The 19,892-nt window shown below is 39.5% G+C and overlaps 1 protein-coding gene across 1 annotated transcript; it reads right to left on the bottom strand.

Annotated features, from left to right (window-relative positions):
• Window positions 1-153: 153 nt before the first annotated feature.
• LOC110990320 (mitochondrial amidoxime-reducing component 1-like) lies at window positions 154-19,892 on the bottom strand. The gene is made up of 8 exons (XM_022255250.2): window positions 19,489-19,892; window positions 14,913-15,098; window positions 13,219-13,396; window positions 8,820-8,960; window positions 8,251-8,315; window positions 7,091-7,165; window positions 5,152-5,310; window positions 154-3,310 (listed from the first exon to the last, which is right to left on the bottom strand). The coding sequence occupies exons 1-7, from the start codon at window positions 19,746-19,748 to the stop codon at window positions 5,181-5,183; spliced, it is 1,035 nt and encodes a 344-aa protein (XP_022110942.2). The 5' UTR covers window positions 19,749-19,892; the 3' UTR covers window positions 154-3,310; window positions 5,152-5,180.

The following is a 19,892-nucleotide window of genomic DNA, read 5'->3' as shown; positions in this document are numbered from 1 at the left end:
AAAAAGTTCCGCAAACTATTACACAAATCTTGTACCGTATTTTGTTAACATTAATTAGTTTTTGCAATAAATGACCTTTCTTCCGGTGACAAAGAAAACAAAAAAGATGTGGGACAGGAAACGAAAAAATCAAACTCCTGTTTAGCTCAGATCTAAAAATACATGTCACTTTATTTCAGCTCAACCAGAAGTATCAAATTACACTTTGAAAATAAGTGCAATAAAAGATTGCTAATATGGACAAATGCTACAACATAAGGTATTAAATGACACTACTAAGAACCCCCTTATTTGACTAAAAATTTAAGACGAATAATGAGCCCTAAAAAATAAGCAATTACAACAGAATCTGAATACAAAGACCTGCCAAATACATGTACGTGATCATAAAGCTGTGCCTCTTCTGGCTGTTTGATTTTTTAAAAAAAGTAGTCGATTGGTTCATAGCCAGTTAGCCATGACAACTGTACAAAAAGTTGATAACGGGCTACTTTGAACAACCTGAGTCCCTGTGAACTGATTCAACAACTTCATTCATTCCAGTGCAGATTTTCAGCCAAGTCTGAAGCCTCATTTCTGCAAGGATTATTCCATTAATTAGTTAAACTAGTTTGTAAGCATCAGAATAACATTTCTGAGCTTTGAGGTAGACATCCACTTTCACTTTCAACCTCATCGAGAAAAAAATGGCACTCTTTTTCCTCAGTAATATCATGGCACCGTACAACAATTTATGGAAAAATAAACAAATCCTTCCTAAGGCACCTTCACTTGTTACATTTATGTATCTCTACGTGACGAATCATTTTTTTTGTACGTTTGCAGCAAAACACAATGCAGAGACTTTGAGACCCTGGTGGCAGCACACAACCGGTCCTTTTTCAAGTTATTGTGCATGCGTAACACTATGCACACATGCTCAGACTGGTAAAAAAGGACCGGTACGTTTGTTGCCACCAAGCTTCTCAAAGTTTCCCATTGTCTTCACCTTGGATATAGAATGTATATCTCCACTTAGTCATTATTTTTCTTAAACACAAAATTGGATCTTTGGGGAGGCATGGCCCATACCCCCCCGCATCCAGCAATGATGATTATACATATGTAAACTATGGGTTTATTCATTCTACATTATTTATACATGACAAACATGATATTCCCTGAAAACGATGAAGTTCTCTACATTTTAAACTCAAACTTTTTTACTTTGCGCTTTAAGGCACACAGACATAACTTAAACCAAATTTTCTTTCTCTAAATGACACTTTTCTTCGTGTAATTTTCAGGAGTCATAAATTTGAACTAGGTTAAAAACAACCCAATGCATTACTGCCTCAGTAGATCTTTGGGAGACACTCGGGAAATTGATGCAGTTAGAAACATTAGCTCAACACTGGCCCATTGAAAATATTTGCGAGAAAACTTTGCTCACAAGCCTATTGTCATGAAATGAAACAACATATCACCAAAATTAAAACCAAAATAAACAAACGTCACAACAGCCAAATACCAATGGTCAGGCCCAACTTTAGAGTAGCCATAGCTGTCACCCTGGATGACATTACACTTTTGCTCATGCATATGCAGATATTCAGTGGCACAAAGTAAACAAAAACAGAGGTTAAACAGGACACGAAGAAGCATTTACAACACCTAATTAAAAACAAAATTATATTTGCATGAGTTTTCATTTCAGAAACCTGAAACAAAAGTGATAAGATATTAAAAGTTCATTACAAATTGATATCTGTACTGTTCATGCTAATGCGTAACTTAAAATTTTTATCAAAATTTTTGATTAACAAAATTGAAAGTGGGACTTGGACCAGACTGCAGAACAGTCTGGCACCAAGCCACAAATTAATTTGAACAAAAAGAATCCCAGGAACATGACTGAAAATGGCTTCCTTGCACATAAGGCTTACAGTCTGTTGCATGGTGCTAATTCTTGAAGAGATTCAGGATCTCAGACAAAACTACTTGAAGCATCAGAATAACATTTCTGAGCTTTGAGGTAGACATCCACTTTCACTTTCAACCTCATCGAGAAAAAAATGGCACTCTTTTTCCTCAGTAATATCATGGCACCGTACAACAATTCATGGAAAAATAAACAAATCCTTCCTAAGGCACCTTCACTTGTTACATTTATGTATCTCTACGTGACGAATCATTTTTTTTGTACGTTTGCAGCAAAACACAATGCAGAGACTTTGAGACCCTGGTGGCAGCACACAACCGGTCCTTTTTCAAGTTATTGTGCATACGTAACACTATGCACACATGCTCAGACTGGTAAAAAAGGACCGGTACGTTTGTTGCCACCAAGCTTCTCAAAGTTTCCCATTGTCTTCACCTTAGATATAGAATGTATATCTCCACTTAGTCATTATTTTTCTTAAACACAAAATTGGATCTTTGGGGAGGCATGGCCCATACCCCCCCGCATCCAGCAATGATGATTATACATATGTAAACTATGGGTTTATTCATTCTACATTATTTATACATGACAAACATGATATTCCCTGAAAACGATGAAGTTCTCTACATTTTACACTCAAACTTGAATTTGAAATAAGCAGATTAACAGGGCCACGTTTATTGTGAGTTTCCTATTTCATATTTTTACTTTGAGCTTTAAGGCACACAGACATAACTTAAACCAAATTTTCTTTCTCTAAATGACACTTTTCTTCGTGTAATTTTCAGGAGTCATAAAATTTGAACTAGGTTAAAAACAACCCAATGCATTACTGCCTCAGTACATATTTGGGAGACATTTGGGAAATTGATGCAGTTAGAAACGTTAGCTCAACACTGGCTCACTGGAAATATTTGCGAGAAAACTTTGCTCACAAGCCTATTGTCATGAAATGAAACAACATATCACCAATATAAAAACCAAAATAAACAAACTTCACAACAGCCAGATACCAATGGTCAGACCCAACTTTAGAGTAGCCATAGCTGTCACCCTGGATGACATTACACTTTTGCTCATACATATGCAGATATTCAGTGGCATAAAAGTAAACAAAAACAGAGGTTAAACAGGACACGAAGAAGCAGTTACAACAACTAAATTAAAAACAAAATTATATTTGCATGAGTCTTTTAATGACTGATTAATCATTAAGCCATCATATTCCAACAACTGAATTTGTAGTCTTTTGATGGAAATGGCACTGAACAGCCCATTCACTGTAACAATGTAGTTCACAAGGGAGAGGGGCATGTTGACAACAGCATTTATTAATAAGTCGGCTATATTGAATCCAGAGTGTGGCTGACTTTTCATTTCAGAAACCTGAAACAAAAGTAATAAGATATTAAAAGTTCATTACAAATTGATATCTGTACTGTTCATGCTAATGCATAACAAAATTGAAAGTGGGACTTGGACCAGACTGCAGAACAGTCTGGCACCAACCCACAGATTACTTTGAACAAAAAGAATCCCAGGAACATGACTGAGAATGGCTTCCTTGCACATAAGGCTTACAGCCTGGTGCATGGTGCTGATTCTTGAAGAGATTCAGGATCTCAGACAAAACTACCTGAGTGCAAAATTACCGGTAAATAAGATATGAAGCCTTGCATGGTGGAGATTTTGCAGACAGATGGCTTGCGGGTACATCGTAATGAATCCATCTCTTCTATAAGAGTGGTGGTTCTGATAACAACCAACGAGTGTGAACTTGACGTTTCAACCAGTTTTGTGCTCTTGTGAATTCCACTATTTCATGCTATTCTTTGCTTTTTAAAAATGAAGAAATTTGTTCATTCTGTCATGGTTTACAACAATGCATGAACAGCTTCATGAGGAAAATACCAACAACTGTAATATTTCCAAAATATGAAAAAGATGTCATTACCAATTTGAAACTGGGAATTTCAAAAACTAAACCCTAAAAATATGACTCTGAAAAATATATATATACATTGTATAATCAATGAAAGGAGGTACATGTATTTATATACAAAAATCAGAACCACACATTTTTTTGTGTTTGATAATAGAAAGTCTTGATGACAGAAAGTCTGTTTCAATGGCATGAAAAACCTCCAAATGTGACCCGGGGCATAGGTCTATCCCCCCAGCCCTTTAAACACGACTGTTACTAGGCATTATCAGAGTTTCTTTTCAGAGATTAGCTGTTGATCCCTCACTCTCTGACCTGCTTTGTGGACTCAACTGATAAAAAAATTGCTAGGGATCCAGAGGGCACAATTGCCAAGCTAAGCTAAGAGAATAAAAGGTGCCACTGACAAAGGCCTAAATGAGGAGGCAAACGTTTCAGGCGTGCACAGACTGGATAAAAACCAGGAAACAATGGGCCAGTTCGCTGACCTACGAACTGTTTAGAGGGTGCCATTTGCAGCTCACATGCCAATCAAGTTTATTTCTTTCTAGACAGACTTCCAGAGTGAACTCTCAAAGCACGTAGACATGGCACTCTTGTCCGAGTCATGTGGTTATTTTGGCAAATGGCCCAAATTCCCAACTTCTGCATAAACTTCACCAGTTTTTCCTTTTTTAATCTTCACATCAATATAAACAGAATAATTGATTAACCCCGCAGTCAAAATCATATAAGTTGAGAATGGTTTTGGACTTGTGGCAAGTCAGACTGACAGCTCGACTGTCTCATACTGGATAGGCTTTCTCTATTTCTGCTTTAACTGTCTGTAATTACTACTACATGTAGGTCTCTGTGCTTTTCAAGTTACATGTAAGTAAAACATGAGCAATTCCTGTTTTTTGTTCTTGGGCCCCAAAACTCATGGTTTACAGTGGAACAAACCCTGTTTTTAAGGATCTAGCTTGTTTAGCATACAGCGTTTGTAGTTGAAGCATGTTTGTCTTGGAAGGTGCGATTTGGAGATAATCCTCATTGCTTATACTTGTACTACCAAACTTTACAAGTGTTGTTATAAATAAGGCTTTATATATTTCTTCTTTACAGTTCACCGTGGAATAAAGTTGGTATGGAAACCGAGGCCCTGACTTTCAGCCATGCTGTTCTTTATTCTTCAGTTGAAGGTTCTGGAGATAATTATAGCTATTGCTTCCTTGAACCTGTGCATTTAAAGAGGGCAGAACAGATTCGCATAGACAGTGACGTGTGCGGTCTTAAATGTAATCACCTGGAAATGTTGTGGCAGGGCAGCTGTTTTTACACTGCTGCGTACACGGTGTCTCCGACTTTGATGGTACCAGACACATCGCACACCAGATAAGATCCAAACACCGGAGAGCCTTTGTAGGACTTGCTGTCAGGGTCCGACTTGTCTAACACTCGATATCTGCGGCAGAAAACCCATGCAAATTCTGTAAACATGAAAACCACCTCAAAATTGAAGGTTGAATGGATGAGATTTTGGGGGGCGGGTCTGCACAACAGGCCAAATGGAAGAAAGGGTAAAACAGCCATCAAGATAAGAATCATAGATTACAGGGTTACACAATACAACATATTTCACAGCAAGTATCTATTAACTTGAACAACATGTACCTTGGCAAGCAACCTTTTGAGTACACGTATTTGCCAAAAGGGTCTTCCAGTGACTGGTCCAAATCCGTCTTTGGACGGCTGTGTGTGATTTTGCACTTTGCAAAATGGACAATAAAAAAAGGGCACGTAGAATTTTGCAATACAGAACATAAAAATGGCAGGCGGATTTTTGGGGCAAAATTTTCATAACTGAAACAACTACAGCTGACACTGTAAATATTGTAGTGAAATTACACACGCATTGGTTATTGATTAGTATTTACGATCTTATAAAGCACACTGCATTAGTCTGTGTGTTTGCGCCCGGCACTGAGTGCCCGTACAAGCAGTGCACATCACGCATTACCACCGAGTGTGTGTCTTATGAACACAGCACAGGCTTGTTTGGTCACGCTAGCTCCCCATTGTGGTGGAGCGCATAAAATCGTTTTGCCACACTACACTCTGTGCGGTCGCTGAAACTTATGGATTTTATTGTAAATGTTAAGATAGAAAAGATAGAAAGATAGAAAGTTTTGTTCTTCATTCTTAATAAAAACAAGCTGCACTAGTATAAATAGCTGCTTTCTGAACCTTGAATATATACGCAAATATACCTCGTAGACCACACAACCAACCAGCCGGCCATGCTCCACACCGAGGTATCTGTGTACACTTTATGCAGGCACATTACATGCATACTACACACCTGTTAAGATCACACACAATGTCCGAAGTACAGTACCTGGCGTCTGCTTTACGTGTTCGTACACAGCATTGGAGATACCAGCACATTAGACAGTACCTGGTCAAGCAGCCCACCGTGTTGGTGTTTATTGGTCCGAGAACTAGACTACTGCTTCCATCACACTGCGTGTACATGTATGCGACTGATGGAAGATCATTCATTTGTTTGTGCTGTTCCCAGGCTTTGGAATAACTTTCCATTCAACGTAAGAAATGCAAAATCTGCTGATGTACACATACTCAAAACTTTGTTAAAAACGTATCTTTTCATGGAAGTCTCAGCAAGTTGTGGGTTTTGTGACGATCAGTTGAGGAGATGTACATAGAGTCCCAAAGTGTGACATCATGTACAAGTAGTAAATGACATACAAGCGAACTGAGTATGTGCATGTGTTGGTTCACGCACTGGCTTTCACACTAATGCCTTTTACACACATAATTGTGCGCGTGACATATTCACTTCAGTACTGCAGTTGAACCTCATTAATAAGAGGTCCTTCACACTTGGCAATTACCTGGTCATAGCAGGAACCTTGCATTATCAGGGATGAAAAAACAAAAAACAAAGGATTGGGACCGAAATTTTTTCCTTGTTATTAGCAGAATCTTGTATGAACAGTGCTCTTATTAATGAGGTTTGACTTTGTATAGTGTAAATTTAACAGCGCAAAAAAAAGTATTATTATTAAGACAACCTGTTCACTGAGCTCTACCTTCCTCAACCCCCCTGGTGTACTTTGAAAGATCAAAGAAGGTAAAGAGTAATGACCCCCCCTCCACCTCCCTTTTTTTTGTAATAAACCTTGCTATGAAAAAAGAAAACACAGGACCGTTATCAGACTCACTTTTTGAGAGTTGCAAGAGGTTCCCCGTCACTTCTGATCACACCAGTCTCGGGATCGACCGTCGTCAATTTGCACCTGCACAACCACATTCCATGCAAAAGCATATTGGGTAACCACATGTGAAAGGCCACGATAATGATCAGGCAAACGAGAAAATCAAGCCGAACGTTTTAGTTGGCAGAACTGCCTGGTGCCATCTGGTGGCAGTTTTAATCATATTACAATTTTGGGCACGCATCATATGTACACTCGGCCAAAGTTTCCGTTACTTGACACATTCGACAGCCGATATTGTCTCACACAATACACAGTGCACAATTTTCACACCAAAAAAGTTCCAGCGTCCCTTTTTTTTTTTCTTTCTGGAGATACCGCACTGAACTGAACGTGGATTTCAGTGAAATACATTTCAGCAAGCTCATCATCAAAGCCAAAAGGCTAAGCATCGTGTATCACTCACTGCATTTACTAATGCACAAAATTAAACTTTGTGTGCAAGAACTGGCCTACTCACAGGAGCCATGGAAATGTGCCCCACATGTTGGCACTCTGGTTTGCACGTTTTGAAATGCCCAAGGTGCAAGTTTTCAGCTGAATGTGCAAAAAACACCTACATCCTCCTGTGAGAGGGGTGCACTTGCAAACTGTCTCATTATTGAAATGGAACTGGAGAATTTTATCATTAATTTATGCATTTCTACTGCTGAGGGCGTAAGTGCGGGTAAGTTCCAAGGAGCAATGACCATTTGTTGACCACTGGCCACAATTTTGCCTGATGACCTGTACACAAATTATATCCTTGGTACCCAGCAAATTGACCAGTAGTGGAAAAATAGTCGTGCAAACGTACTCTAGGCTAAGCTGTGTCCAAACATTACGGCATATTAGTAACGAGCTACAGAACATTTGCGTATGTATGACATAGTGGCACAGATCACGTCAGGTAACCTACAATGTATATTGCTCAAAGAATCTCACAACGTAAAAATGCACTGTACATAAATGTCATGTCTAGGCTTTAAAGTTGTCTTTGTACATTATACATACATGTACATTGTAAAAGCAACAGTTACCATACAGAACAAAGCAGCACAAAACACAAATTCCAATATCAAAGATCTCTGTGCCAACGCTCACAAAAAAAAGTTGTGTCGTCTCACCTTCCACAACCATGAGTTCTCCGCATGGTCACAGTGTCCCCAATCTTGATGTATTTCCAAGAGTCCTATATGACAATACCAAAAAGCAAAACACTGATGTAAACCTGTTTGCTTTAGAACTCAAACAAAAACAATAAAAGCTGAATATTGTGTACAAAATTGTCTAACTTTTCTATTTCTTCTTGTTGATTAAAGGAAATACTCACAACTAATCTTTTTTTGTAAGTACGCAATTCAGTTTATTCTGAACTGTTCAAGTGAGACTATCGATTTCATCCAGGAGTATGTAATGCCTCGAGTTGACACGCACCTTCACCAGCAAAGAGGAGACAGGCAGTGGGACGTTTTTGAGCCAAGCTCACGCATGCACCCTGTACACATCTAAATAAAAGTGTTCTTTATAACAACAGTCGACTGTACATTCTAAGAAACAGATCACACCTGCTCAGCATGTCCCATAAAAAACAAGCCTGTGTGCGATTTCCCACCAAAGGATCATCTTTGCACACCCTCTATTGTTTCTGCTCGGACTCAACAACTCTTCCACAGAAGTTATTCACTGAACAAACCTCTTGAAAGGCACTGGATCCTGACACCACAAAACTTGGTCGTACATTCCTCACGGTGATAGGTTTATCAAGGTGAGAGTTGAGATCATCCAGAGAGGCTTCAGTCAGAAGCATGAAAGAAGCAAAGTCCGAATACCCCCTCTGAAGGTAACAATGAATGTCGCACCCGTATGGGAGAAAAAAAGAGAAATTTAGACAACTTGCAATTTGTAAGAAAGAGGGCTGAACTGACAGATATGGGAAGAAAAGGAAGATTAACATTTTTATGGAGTTTAAATCTGTTGGGGTTAAAATCTTAAAAGAAGTAAAATACATGTTAAGTGCTACTGCAGAAAAAAAAAACATTGAAGGTAGCAGCAACGGAAAATCTTTCCAATAAGTTAGCCCAAACCATTCCGTTTTAAGTATATGTATGTGGCTCATGTTTTATCAATTGTGAGGTACAGGTTTAATCCGTATCGTGGGGGATGTTTACAATGGAACACTGTTGCTACAAAGTCCTTTCGACCTTACAAAGTACCTTGTTATAACAGGTACCTTGTATTTGGGCATCCTTTTTTTTTTGTGGTTCTCATATCTTTTTTCCAATTGTGGGAAGGTTGGTCAGTCAACAAAAATTTTTCCTAAATAAATTCTACGGCGCTCCACACATGCTTGTATGTGGTCCATTGGATGTAGTACAGTACCACTCAGTTTGGTATTGAGGCCATAACAACAGATTTCAACTGTGTTGATGTTTGGGCAACGTCATATCACACATGTACATTTTCAGCGCTGGTTTTGTACAGGTCATCACACCCTCCTTTCTTTTTCTAAGCAAGGCCCTCTTAGCAGGGTCGGAAAAAAACAAGCCGGGAGCCAAAATAGGTTTGGTCGGAAAGGAGAACCATAGAATTTAAAGAGGGTGCCCTTATCAGTTCTAGAAAACAAAGACTTGGGACCTAACATTTTCCTTGTTATAAACATGACTTAGTATTGTCAGAGCTCTTCTTAATCTGTGTTCGACTGTATTGTCAAATGGGTCTCGTGATCCTCTACACTATATTAAAGGGATGAATTTTGCTGGCCCTCGGACACTACAAAAAAGGGGGTCACTTAACCCTAACCCCCAAGGGTGTAAGTAAAATCGTATTGAAATTGGAAGACTTGGGAGTGTTAGGGTTAATAGGCTTTGCAGGGAGGCGCTCAATATCACAACACTCTGTATAGGCATGTGTACTATTAATAAAGACGTACTGAATATGCCAAAACTGCCATACGTATTCACTATTGAGCACGCCCTAGATTTTAACCCCAGACATACAAAACAGACCTGCCAACCTTTAGAATCACAAAAGTGTATTCGGAGGTTCAAAATGTGTATTTTCCCAAACAGGAAAGACAAGCTTACAAATACCTTTGCCTGACTACATACTATTTGAACTTTAATACTTTACTCGTGCAGGCTTAAATGGACCTTATAATTTCCTGGTGTTGCTCACGGCAGTTGCTTTCTTGCATTTACACAACAGTTCATTTTGGTGTGCGCGTTGCTGCCATGGTCTGGCTGTGGCTTGGGCGTATACAGTCGACTCTCGTTATTATGAAATCCGCGGGACCACGTAGAAACGTTTGTTGTATCCGAAATTCGTTGTCGGCGGAACACAGTGCAATGGCTTCGGTGCATTGTTGTACAATACCATGTACATGCATATGCACGTGTATGGGTGTACATGTATGTGCATACATGTGAACGCCTGGTTGATGTTATATCAAAAAGATCTCTCGGTTATAATTAATTACATATATTGTGATGTGCTTAGATTAATAAAATTCACTGTCATATGAAAACATGTTTGATGTGCATGTGAGATTACAAAAAGCAAATACATGTGAAAGCATCGATCCAGGGATTTTTAAAAGGCTTTCAATTGCCATGGATGACAACGAAGCTAAACCGCATGCACATGTAGGCCTGTGTGGCCTGCATGATGGTGGCTTAAGGAGCATGATGTCATGAAGGACTATTGCGATTGGATAGCTGTGCCTCGCAAAGTGTACATCATGAAAATGCACAGTCTCATTGGCCGGTACGCTAGATCTTTTTGTAGCAATATGAATAATTCAGCGTTGGGCGATAAGTTGGGCTCATGAGATGTGAGGGTACTCAAGCAAACTAATTTTGCCACATTTTTATCAGAATTGGGAAGGGAATTTTCGTTTTGATGTTTGTGTAATCAATGTAAAAAATAATTGATTTTTGAATCCTGCGTCACGCTTGTCATGACTACAGGAAACTGGCAAACAATGTCTGTGTATCGTGTTTTAAGCGTGCATGACGCATCTGGAGGGGCGGGCGATTAGTCTCGTGCTGCAGCTAGAAATTTTGTGGAAACATGCTCGTTTCGAGTGCGAGCAGTACATCTTCAAATGAAATACATGAACACAGAAAACACAAACATAGACATGAGATCAATTTTTGTGAAGAATCTACAAAAAATTTGTGACGGCAGTATTTTTTTCGACTTGCAAATGTAGAGCTGCATTTGTATACGATGTACATGTAGTGGAACGCTCGCAACCCTTTTTGGCAGCAACCGTACATTGACTGGTTGCCGCTTTCCCTCATGCCTTCTTTGGCAACGGAATTAGTGTGATGGATTGTGCATGTGTTTTCACCACCGTGATTTACAAACTTTTGTTATAAATGGTTCGTCAGCAATGGTTTTTCGGGCAACGGAGTGTAACCGAGTGGTATAAGGACTCAGTTAAAAGTAATAAATAAAGACAACGGGGAATGTGGCGGCACGAATACTACATTCAATATTTTATTTACAATTTGTACAATGCCTTGTACAAGCGTGAGAGAATTTATATTTATACAAATAAAAAACCGACAGTCAATGATCTCGACCAACAGCGTATAGCTAGCAGTACGTAGAGCACTGCTACACTTTAGGTGTGAGGAACTCAAAGATTGCATGCAGCGTCCCTCGACCCGTGCCAATCACTAATGCTGTATGCACCAAGGCAAATAGATATACATGTAGCTATGTTTCATACAATGTAACAATGTACAGTAGCAGCACAGCAGCAGAGAGCAATGAGGCGATGAGGCTCTGAAGCAGAGTCATTTGATTACTATGTTTCTGCCCACTCCACAGGGTGGGGTGGATCACAAAAGCTTTTCATACCAGTGAACAAATGCAGGGCAGAAACAGTACTCTGTTCAGATCACTATTGTCAGATGCTGGCCTGCACATGTATGGCTCTGTGGATATGCAAATGCGCTACTCAATACAAGAAAGTCACAGAGTGCACCACACAGTATTGTTGATAGCTATTTTTACCAGGTGTGTAAAGGGAAGGCTGAAGAGAGAGCACTCTACCACACAAGGTTGCATCTAATCATGTTGAATAGTGGACGTCTGTTCTTGAGGTACCGGGTACATGTATAGAAAGAAGAATTCCGTTGTCTGAAAGTGAATAAGGAGTGTTGAAAAAGTAGAGGGACCAGGTGACTAGAAAAGTCGACTGGTCACAGGGGTCACGAAAACCATTTGTTGTACCAGGAATTTCGTACAATGCGATTTTCGCTGTAACAGATTTTTTCCCCATAGGGACCACAGACTTGTGTTTGTTATAGCCATGATTTTGTTGTAGCCAATTTCGTAATAACGAGAGTCGACTGTATTTTGTTTGTGAGAAAGTCTGCAGGACTGCAGTGCTGTGGGTCGCATTCTTCGTTTCAGCGATGTCACGGTGTTTACTGTGGCGAGATACATCATAACTCCCACTATGTGTGATACTGAAGTCAGAACTACACAAAGTGCAGCAAGCGTAATGTTCACCTCTCTGGGAAGGTAATATGAATTCAAATTTCTCCGTAAATTCCCTTTTGAAAGATTGCTTCCATTTTTGGGTGTCTTTTTAGAAGTTGAAGCCATCTTCACTCAAGCACTTTTACGATTACGTCGGGAAAATTTTTGCACGCAGAGGAACGTACACTCCACAATGCATGCCGATCGGTTTGGTATGCGATGTTCCAAATGATTGATACGTGCGCTACCAGGGGCATGTGTACATCAGGTACACCAATCACGAACGCTTTACTTTACGAGTTCACCATACTGAACGGCATGACATGAGGCTTAGTCTTGCTCGCAGCCGCTTCAGCTATTTTAGCTTAGATTTCACATAGCGCCCTCTTTTTTTCTGTCTGTGTCAAAGTTATTGAAATTTGTATTTTATGGTGATAAAAGCATACGGTCATATTTTCATCAATTTTTCATACAAATTACGCCAAAATCGTACTAGTTGGCAGGTCTGCACAAATCAACTGGAATTCAGATTGAAAAAAATAAACCTATTACACTCCAAGCTACAGAACAAGACTTTGCCACGGGCCTTCACTCCTCACCACTTTTTCCTCTGCAGTGAATTTATGTCCCCACGTTACATCCTTTCTGGGTATCCTTGGTTTGGTCAGGCCTTCATTGAAGTAGACCAGCTTGAGGCCGGGCTTCTTGAGGTAGGTGCTAAGCCAGGTTGCAGCCTTTTGGCTACATTCCACACCCTCTGTGTGCAGTCCGAAGATTCTGTTGGTGATGATATATAAATTCAAAATTAGAAATTACGTGCACGCCCAGTTGGAATTATCACTGTACTCAAATTTAAAGGGTCAAAGCACTCTATTTTCTTAGACGCATTTTCGGTGCAATTTTCTGTTCCTTTAATGTATGACAACAGGCCGATCCAGTAAGCCCCGCCCACTGTGCACATGGGCCCTTGGCACATGTTCTTCTCCGACGCCACACTACGATGTGTTCCAGAGGTGTGCATCATATGTACATGCAAGCATGTCGGAGTTTTGTACACTTATGTTGGACATAAATTACGGCTGTGATTGGGAAGAAAACAATAGGTGGAGCTTAATGGCTTAAGTGGGGCATAACCACTTGCTGCCAGGGAATCCCGTTTCGAGCACCATGGGCTTCTACTCGCATTCACTGGGGACAAAGGAAATCAAGCAACACCTCACAATCCTGGGCTCTCTTTACAGGGCGGCAGGGTTGGCTGAAATATTCAGGAATCGATGAAGGTGACCTGTCAGCTTAGAGTAGCCACCAAAGAGTCATTCGTGTGGATGTAAACGTCCATTAAACGAAATGATGAAAATCTTGAAAATCACCCGTATGTATGCACTGCATTTTTAAAAGCACCCGGCAGCATGTAGTTAAACTATCAGTCAGAATAGCATATAAATTGAAAATCAGGGTAGTTAAACACAAGGCTGCATTTTCAAGGTTGTTGTGCATATCACACAGGAGCTGTAATGTTGCATCAGAGTTGGAAGAAAGTTAGTGTTGGAGGGCAAGAAATGTAATGAAAATTGAAATGTAAATGGATTTGATCTTGATAACGACTGGATTTGCCATTCAGTTGGCAAAGTTCCCATATTCCCAAGCACGGCAACAAACTGGCTAGGATCCTGCAATGTAATTTAACGGTCAAGTTTCAGTAGCCATGTCCATTTAAACTTTCAAACACATTACTGCGACACATTTTCCGTAGCCTAGTCTGCACTCATTAAATTCACACATTCCGAAATTTGTATCCTTGTGGAGACGTGGCTTTGTTCTCCAGTACCAAATCGGTCATGTGTCAAACGATGTTTTCAAAATGGTCCCATTTCAACATGAATCACTCTCTCCTGGAATGAAATTTCGACCGAATGTCCCTGATATGAAAAAATTCAATTGGCGACAGATTCTTACACATTAAACAATTTCTCCGTTTTGAGCAATTTCCAAATATCAGTTTCGTGAAATCCTTGTGGAGACCTATACACCTTTAGAAATTCCTTGTGGTCTGTAAAAATTTCCATATTAGACCAGTTCAAGTTTCCAGTGTTATGAGCATGCACGGTTAGCTTTTCAAACCTCTTCTCCCTGGGTCCTAAAGTTTTGTCCTCACTGAAACCTAAACAAGCATGCAGGCACCCTGTCTTTCAACTGGTTGGTTTTTACAGCACTCGAAACTTGTGATGGTCCAATACGGATAAATCCATTTTGTCCCGTCATGATGTCGACTGCAACATTGTCAGGTTCTTGCCTAAATTCAGTGGGTTGTTTCTTGGCCTCTGCGAGATCAGCCAGATGAATGCTCAGCGGGTCCATTCCAGGTGCATCGAAAACTAAGCATACTCCGTCCTCTGATATCCAAGGTTTCACCAGCGCCAGTGAGGGCTCTGTCCTCATGGTAACTACTCTGTTTGCGTCATCCAGAATCACAAAGAACCTGCAGAGTGAAAATGAAGTCCTAGTTTTTTGTCCCCGTCTGCTTTGTTTAGTTCCATTTCTAGTCAAATATGTAATATATTTAAATTGAATTAAATATTGTTAAGCAGCACAAGACATATAAGAAGCTACAAATACAAGCTTGAGAACTGTAACTTTGGACTTATAACCAAGAACACGTTTATCATAGTCTCATGCATATGGGTCGTGGTGCAATCCAGAACACTGCACACTTACCAATAAACAAACGCACCACATCCCACAACACCAGCACATTATAAATGTAATAAATTCTGTGATGGAAGAGTTCCATACATGGACAACAGTAATTTTCCCTTTAAATGCTATCAGCAGCCTTCAGAAAGTGATTGCATGTCCTGAAAAGTGAAAGTTAGCTTAGAAAATTGCAACGCATTTACTTAGAAAACACTTGTGATAAACTTACATGTATTTTAAAAAACAGCTTCCCTAGTCCGAGTAACTTGGACTCTACCAACTGCCATAACATTTGGACATGGTCGGGCTACTACATGTATATCATCCCACCTTACAAGTCCAAATGTTAAAAACGCGATTCGTCTTTGTTTGTAGAGTCCAAGTTACTCCAACGGGGTAACCTACCGGTACCTGTACCTTCATGGTTACTCAGACTACAGCTTCACCAAGTCAAGATACCTCAGTCAAAGCATCTTTACCTTAGCTTGCATGGTAAGGGGCCATTCAAACATTTTTAATGTTTTAAATTTTGATTCTTTTCGAAATATTTAGTGGGTGGGAGAATCATTAAAAATAATTTTAAATCAAAATTCACTCTTGATTTAAAAGACAATAAACAAAAAAAAAGATCCTTTGACTTGCCTGAACTACATGTACGGTATACAACCGAACTGAACTTCATGATACAGTATGTACATGTACAACTATGGTACAACACACATGTACAAGTACTAACAGGACACATGTGCAGACACATTCATCCATTCATTACTTCATTCATTACTTTACATGTGTAAATATACATGTACATGTACATGCATGCAATTTCATGTAATACTGTAATTTTCTTTGCCATTCTTATAACACATCTCAATTTGTTTTTAAACTTTGTGTTGGCAGATTTATTATGAACTGCAGGATTCTGAAGATATTTTTATGCAGATTTTTTTCTCTGATTGAGTTATAGATTCCTTCCGTTATCCAAGGTGGTTTTTACTTATTAAATATGACTTCGGAGCTCACACTGTGGACAATTTTTGTCATACACAATTTAAGAAATTCCCATAGGCCTCATCGACATTATCTGGCACAAGTTCATCTTAATCTTAGTAAATGCTTACAGAGTACCAAAGAAATGTTCACGTTTTTCTATTTTTCATTTGTAATAATACCAGGTTACAAAACTTCTGAAGTTTCTTTGTATGTTCATTTTAGTCCTCTTAGTCACTCATAGGTCAAACGATGATGTCCAGAGATTGTATCGGCGGTTGTAGTCCAAATGCTACGAATTAATCCTTTGTTTTCTATAAACATCCGGGCGATAGTCTTTTAGGATCAATGAGACAGCCGAGATTAAACGCTCTCTTTGTTTACGCTTAACAATGTGCTTATTTTATTTGTTATTTTCGACTTCATCCGTGTTAGCTTGGGGTCTCAGGGGATCAGGAATGAAACATAAGAAAGGGTCGTATTGAAACAAGTTGACAAATTAGATCAAGATATTTAAATTCAGAAGGGAATAGTGTGTTCATCAGTGTTATGGAAGTGCATAGCTAGATAAGTAGGTCAATGAATGACAGAATAGTTGCACTGGTTCAGCCGGTTCTGCTGGTTTCCCCAGGATGTTATCAGTGTGGATAATAAAATTTGTATCTACCTAGAGTAAATATCTTCGCCCACAGTGGCTAGGGAGCAACCCATAATGAACTGGCATCCCATCCAGGGGAAATATTCTCAGTGATTTCACGACAAGGAAACCAGAAAAACACCCATCTGACAACTCAATTGGCTTGGGTGGCCTTGTGTGCTGGTACACGGGCTATGGTTACAGGGAACACATGTTATTTGGTGCTGGAAGAGGTTATGTAACATTGACATCGATGTAGCTTCATCGGTCTTTCTTTATCGGTCTTTCGTCATCTCTCTTTTTTCATCGCTCTTTCTTCATCGATCAAAAGAGATTGATCGATTGATGTAGGGAATGATCGATCGATGTAGAAGAATGACTGATCGATGCAGAAGAACGATCAATCGATGTAGGGGAACGATCGATCGATGTTGAAGAACGATCGATGTGTTGCCTCCAAGTTTTGCTTCTTTGGCTTTCCATAGACCAGGAGCTTTTATACTGGATGACAACATCACTTTTTTTTAAATCAAAAATGGCGGTGGCTTAGTAGGTGGGTGGGTGGTTAGCTCAACAAACTTTGGAAAAAAAAATCGAAATTTCAAAAAAAAATTGAAAATTCCGAATGGCCCCTAAAAGATATTATACACGGCAAATAGCTTGCTTCTCAAAGTTTCGTTCCAGCGATAATGCTGGGGTTAAGAAACTTTCTGGAAATTAACTAGCATGTTAGGGGTGGAAGTACCTGCATCGTACAACCCCTCGGGTGCTGGCCTAGATACCTGTATTTACTCTCATATGGAAGGGAGGTCACACAGTGTTCACTGCCAAATATGGTATAAATATGCAAAAAGGAATTGGCATGGGTATGCAAATGCTCAATTTTATGGTAAAACTTCTTGCCATCGGGATCGGCATTGAGTTGCTTCACCAACAATGTGGTTAATAGCCACTCAAGGTCTACAGATCGTTTTCTTAAATTACTGGGATTAATTTTGTCCACCTCCTCTCCGATCACGCCCATCGTTTGCTCTCACATTCAAATATGCGCCTTGGTGCATATCTGTGAATACACAGAGTAATACACGTCGGGCAGGGCAAAAAAATCCAAAATTAATTCACCAAACCAGCGTAGTATGTCTGTGAACGGCATGCATTGTGTTTGTCAATATCTCTAACATTAATTTAAAGGACGATACTTGACAAATAGGTAAGTGATCAGAAATGTCATTTAACAGGATATCACTCTCTGTGTGTCCCATGCCATTTGATATATATTATCTATTGGAGTAGCAGTGGTAGACGTCAGATGAGGTCTGTCTTTCATCGGTAAATAATAATTGCTAAAAAGAGTGTTGGTGAAATTTTGAGTTGGATTAGGATTGTTATAATTCAATAAATCGATGTTAAAATCGCCCAGGATGAATGAAGTTTTGCCTTCCTTATTTAAATTGGCCAGAATTTCATTGAAAAGATCAACAAATTCATTCATATTAGAACAAAGAGATTTATAAATTATTCCAACAAATATATTTTTACCTTAAATGTGGGAAATTTCAATAAACAGTGCAAATTGATGATAGATCATTACAAAGAGAAAAGTTTAAGGAATTACAAACATAGAGTGCACTAGTGCAACACCGCCACCAATCCTACTTTGTCTATTTTTCTTAACTAATGAATATTCCTTTAAATTCACATCCGGAGTACCATCATTAAACCAAGTTTCACTGACACCAATCACTTGGAATGAAAAGTTGAGAGTATTTATAAAGTCCATTATTTGATCAAAATTTTTGGTAAGACTTCAAGCATTTTGATGAAAATATGAAAATGTGTTTTGACAACTTGTCAATCGGTGCTTTTCAACAAATTGGTCCGACAAGAGATGATCCGAAGTACATGTATTATGATTCATGTCTGGATCAAGATCACTACTACCTGCAATCCATGCATTACAAAAGAACGGATCGAATTTAAGACTTTTTAGTCATTCAGCACTGATTTTAGTAACAGTTTTACTTTTAAACTCATAAATTGCCAAGTCAAATTCCTGAGGTAAAAGATGATTAAAGGGGTAATATATAAGGAAAGCATTCGTTACATGTTCCAAAGTGATCGTTTAGATCAAACTGATTTACTGCCTGTGTTACATTGACCAGCAACATGCACCATCACAGTTGTAGTAGGCTAGAGATGCATGATTTCTGGGGCCAGCCTAGAAGCACTTACACTGCAATAATGAGTAGTGAATACAGGCATCTAGTCCTCTTTAAGAGCAAATTGGTTAAGCCAGATGCAGAATTTAGGTACTGGTACAAGAGGAGAGGTAATTTACGTACATGTAGCTGTTGTGATAGTGCACATGTTGAGCTATGAAACGCATAAGACTTTCACAAAACCACGTAAAAAAAGATTCAACTAATATAACAAGGAGACCTTCAGAAGAGTGGAAACTATTTTGATTTCAGGCCTCAGGGGGTTACTGCGATATAGCTGGTTGTTAGAAGTAATGACTGAAAGCTGCTGACGAAGGTGGTAGTGGTACCTGTCATAAACACCTTTGCTGCAAAGCCCCATCGGCGTGCACTCAGCACTCGACACCTGATGACCGCGGCACGACTTGACTGGATGGATCCAAATCTCACTCAACTGGCCTATCGGTTGGAACACCGGTTTGGGAGTCCTTCTGTACCACCAGGCTGCGCTGCTGACGATGCCAGCCGTGGCAGCAAGGCCTAATGCACCAGCAACTATCAATCGTTGCTGAGTTATCATACCGAGGGTTTCTGTCACAGAAAATCCCATGTTTTGTTCTATCAAATTTCCGGTCTGAAACTCTTTACCGGCTGCAGCGTTTTTTGATGATTTTGACCCAACTACTGTCACGCGGCGCGCGCGCTACAACAAGCGCGCCATGGACTGGTAATGAGGTCAATATTGGGTGTACGT

The sequence above is a fragment of the Acanthaster planci genome, linkage group LG01, assembly GCF_054643075.1.
Source record: "Acanthaster planci isolate LZ-2023a linkage group LG01, COTS_SCS, whole genome shotgun sequence".
Taxonomy (NCBI): Eukaryota; Metazoa; Echinodermata; class Asteroidea; order Valvatida; family Acanthasteridae; genus Acanthaster; species Acanthaster planci.
Note: the sequence above shows the minus strand (reverse complement) of the source record. Positions and strands in the feature narration are given on the sequence as shown.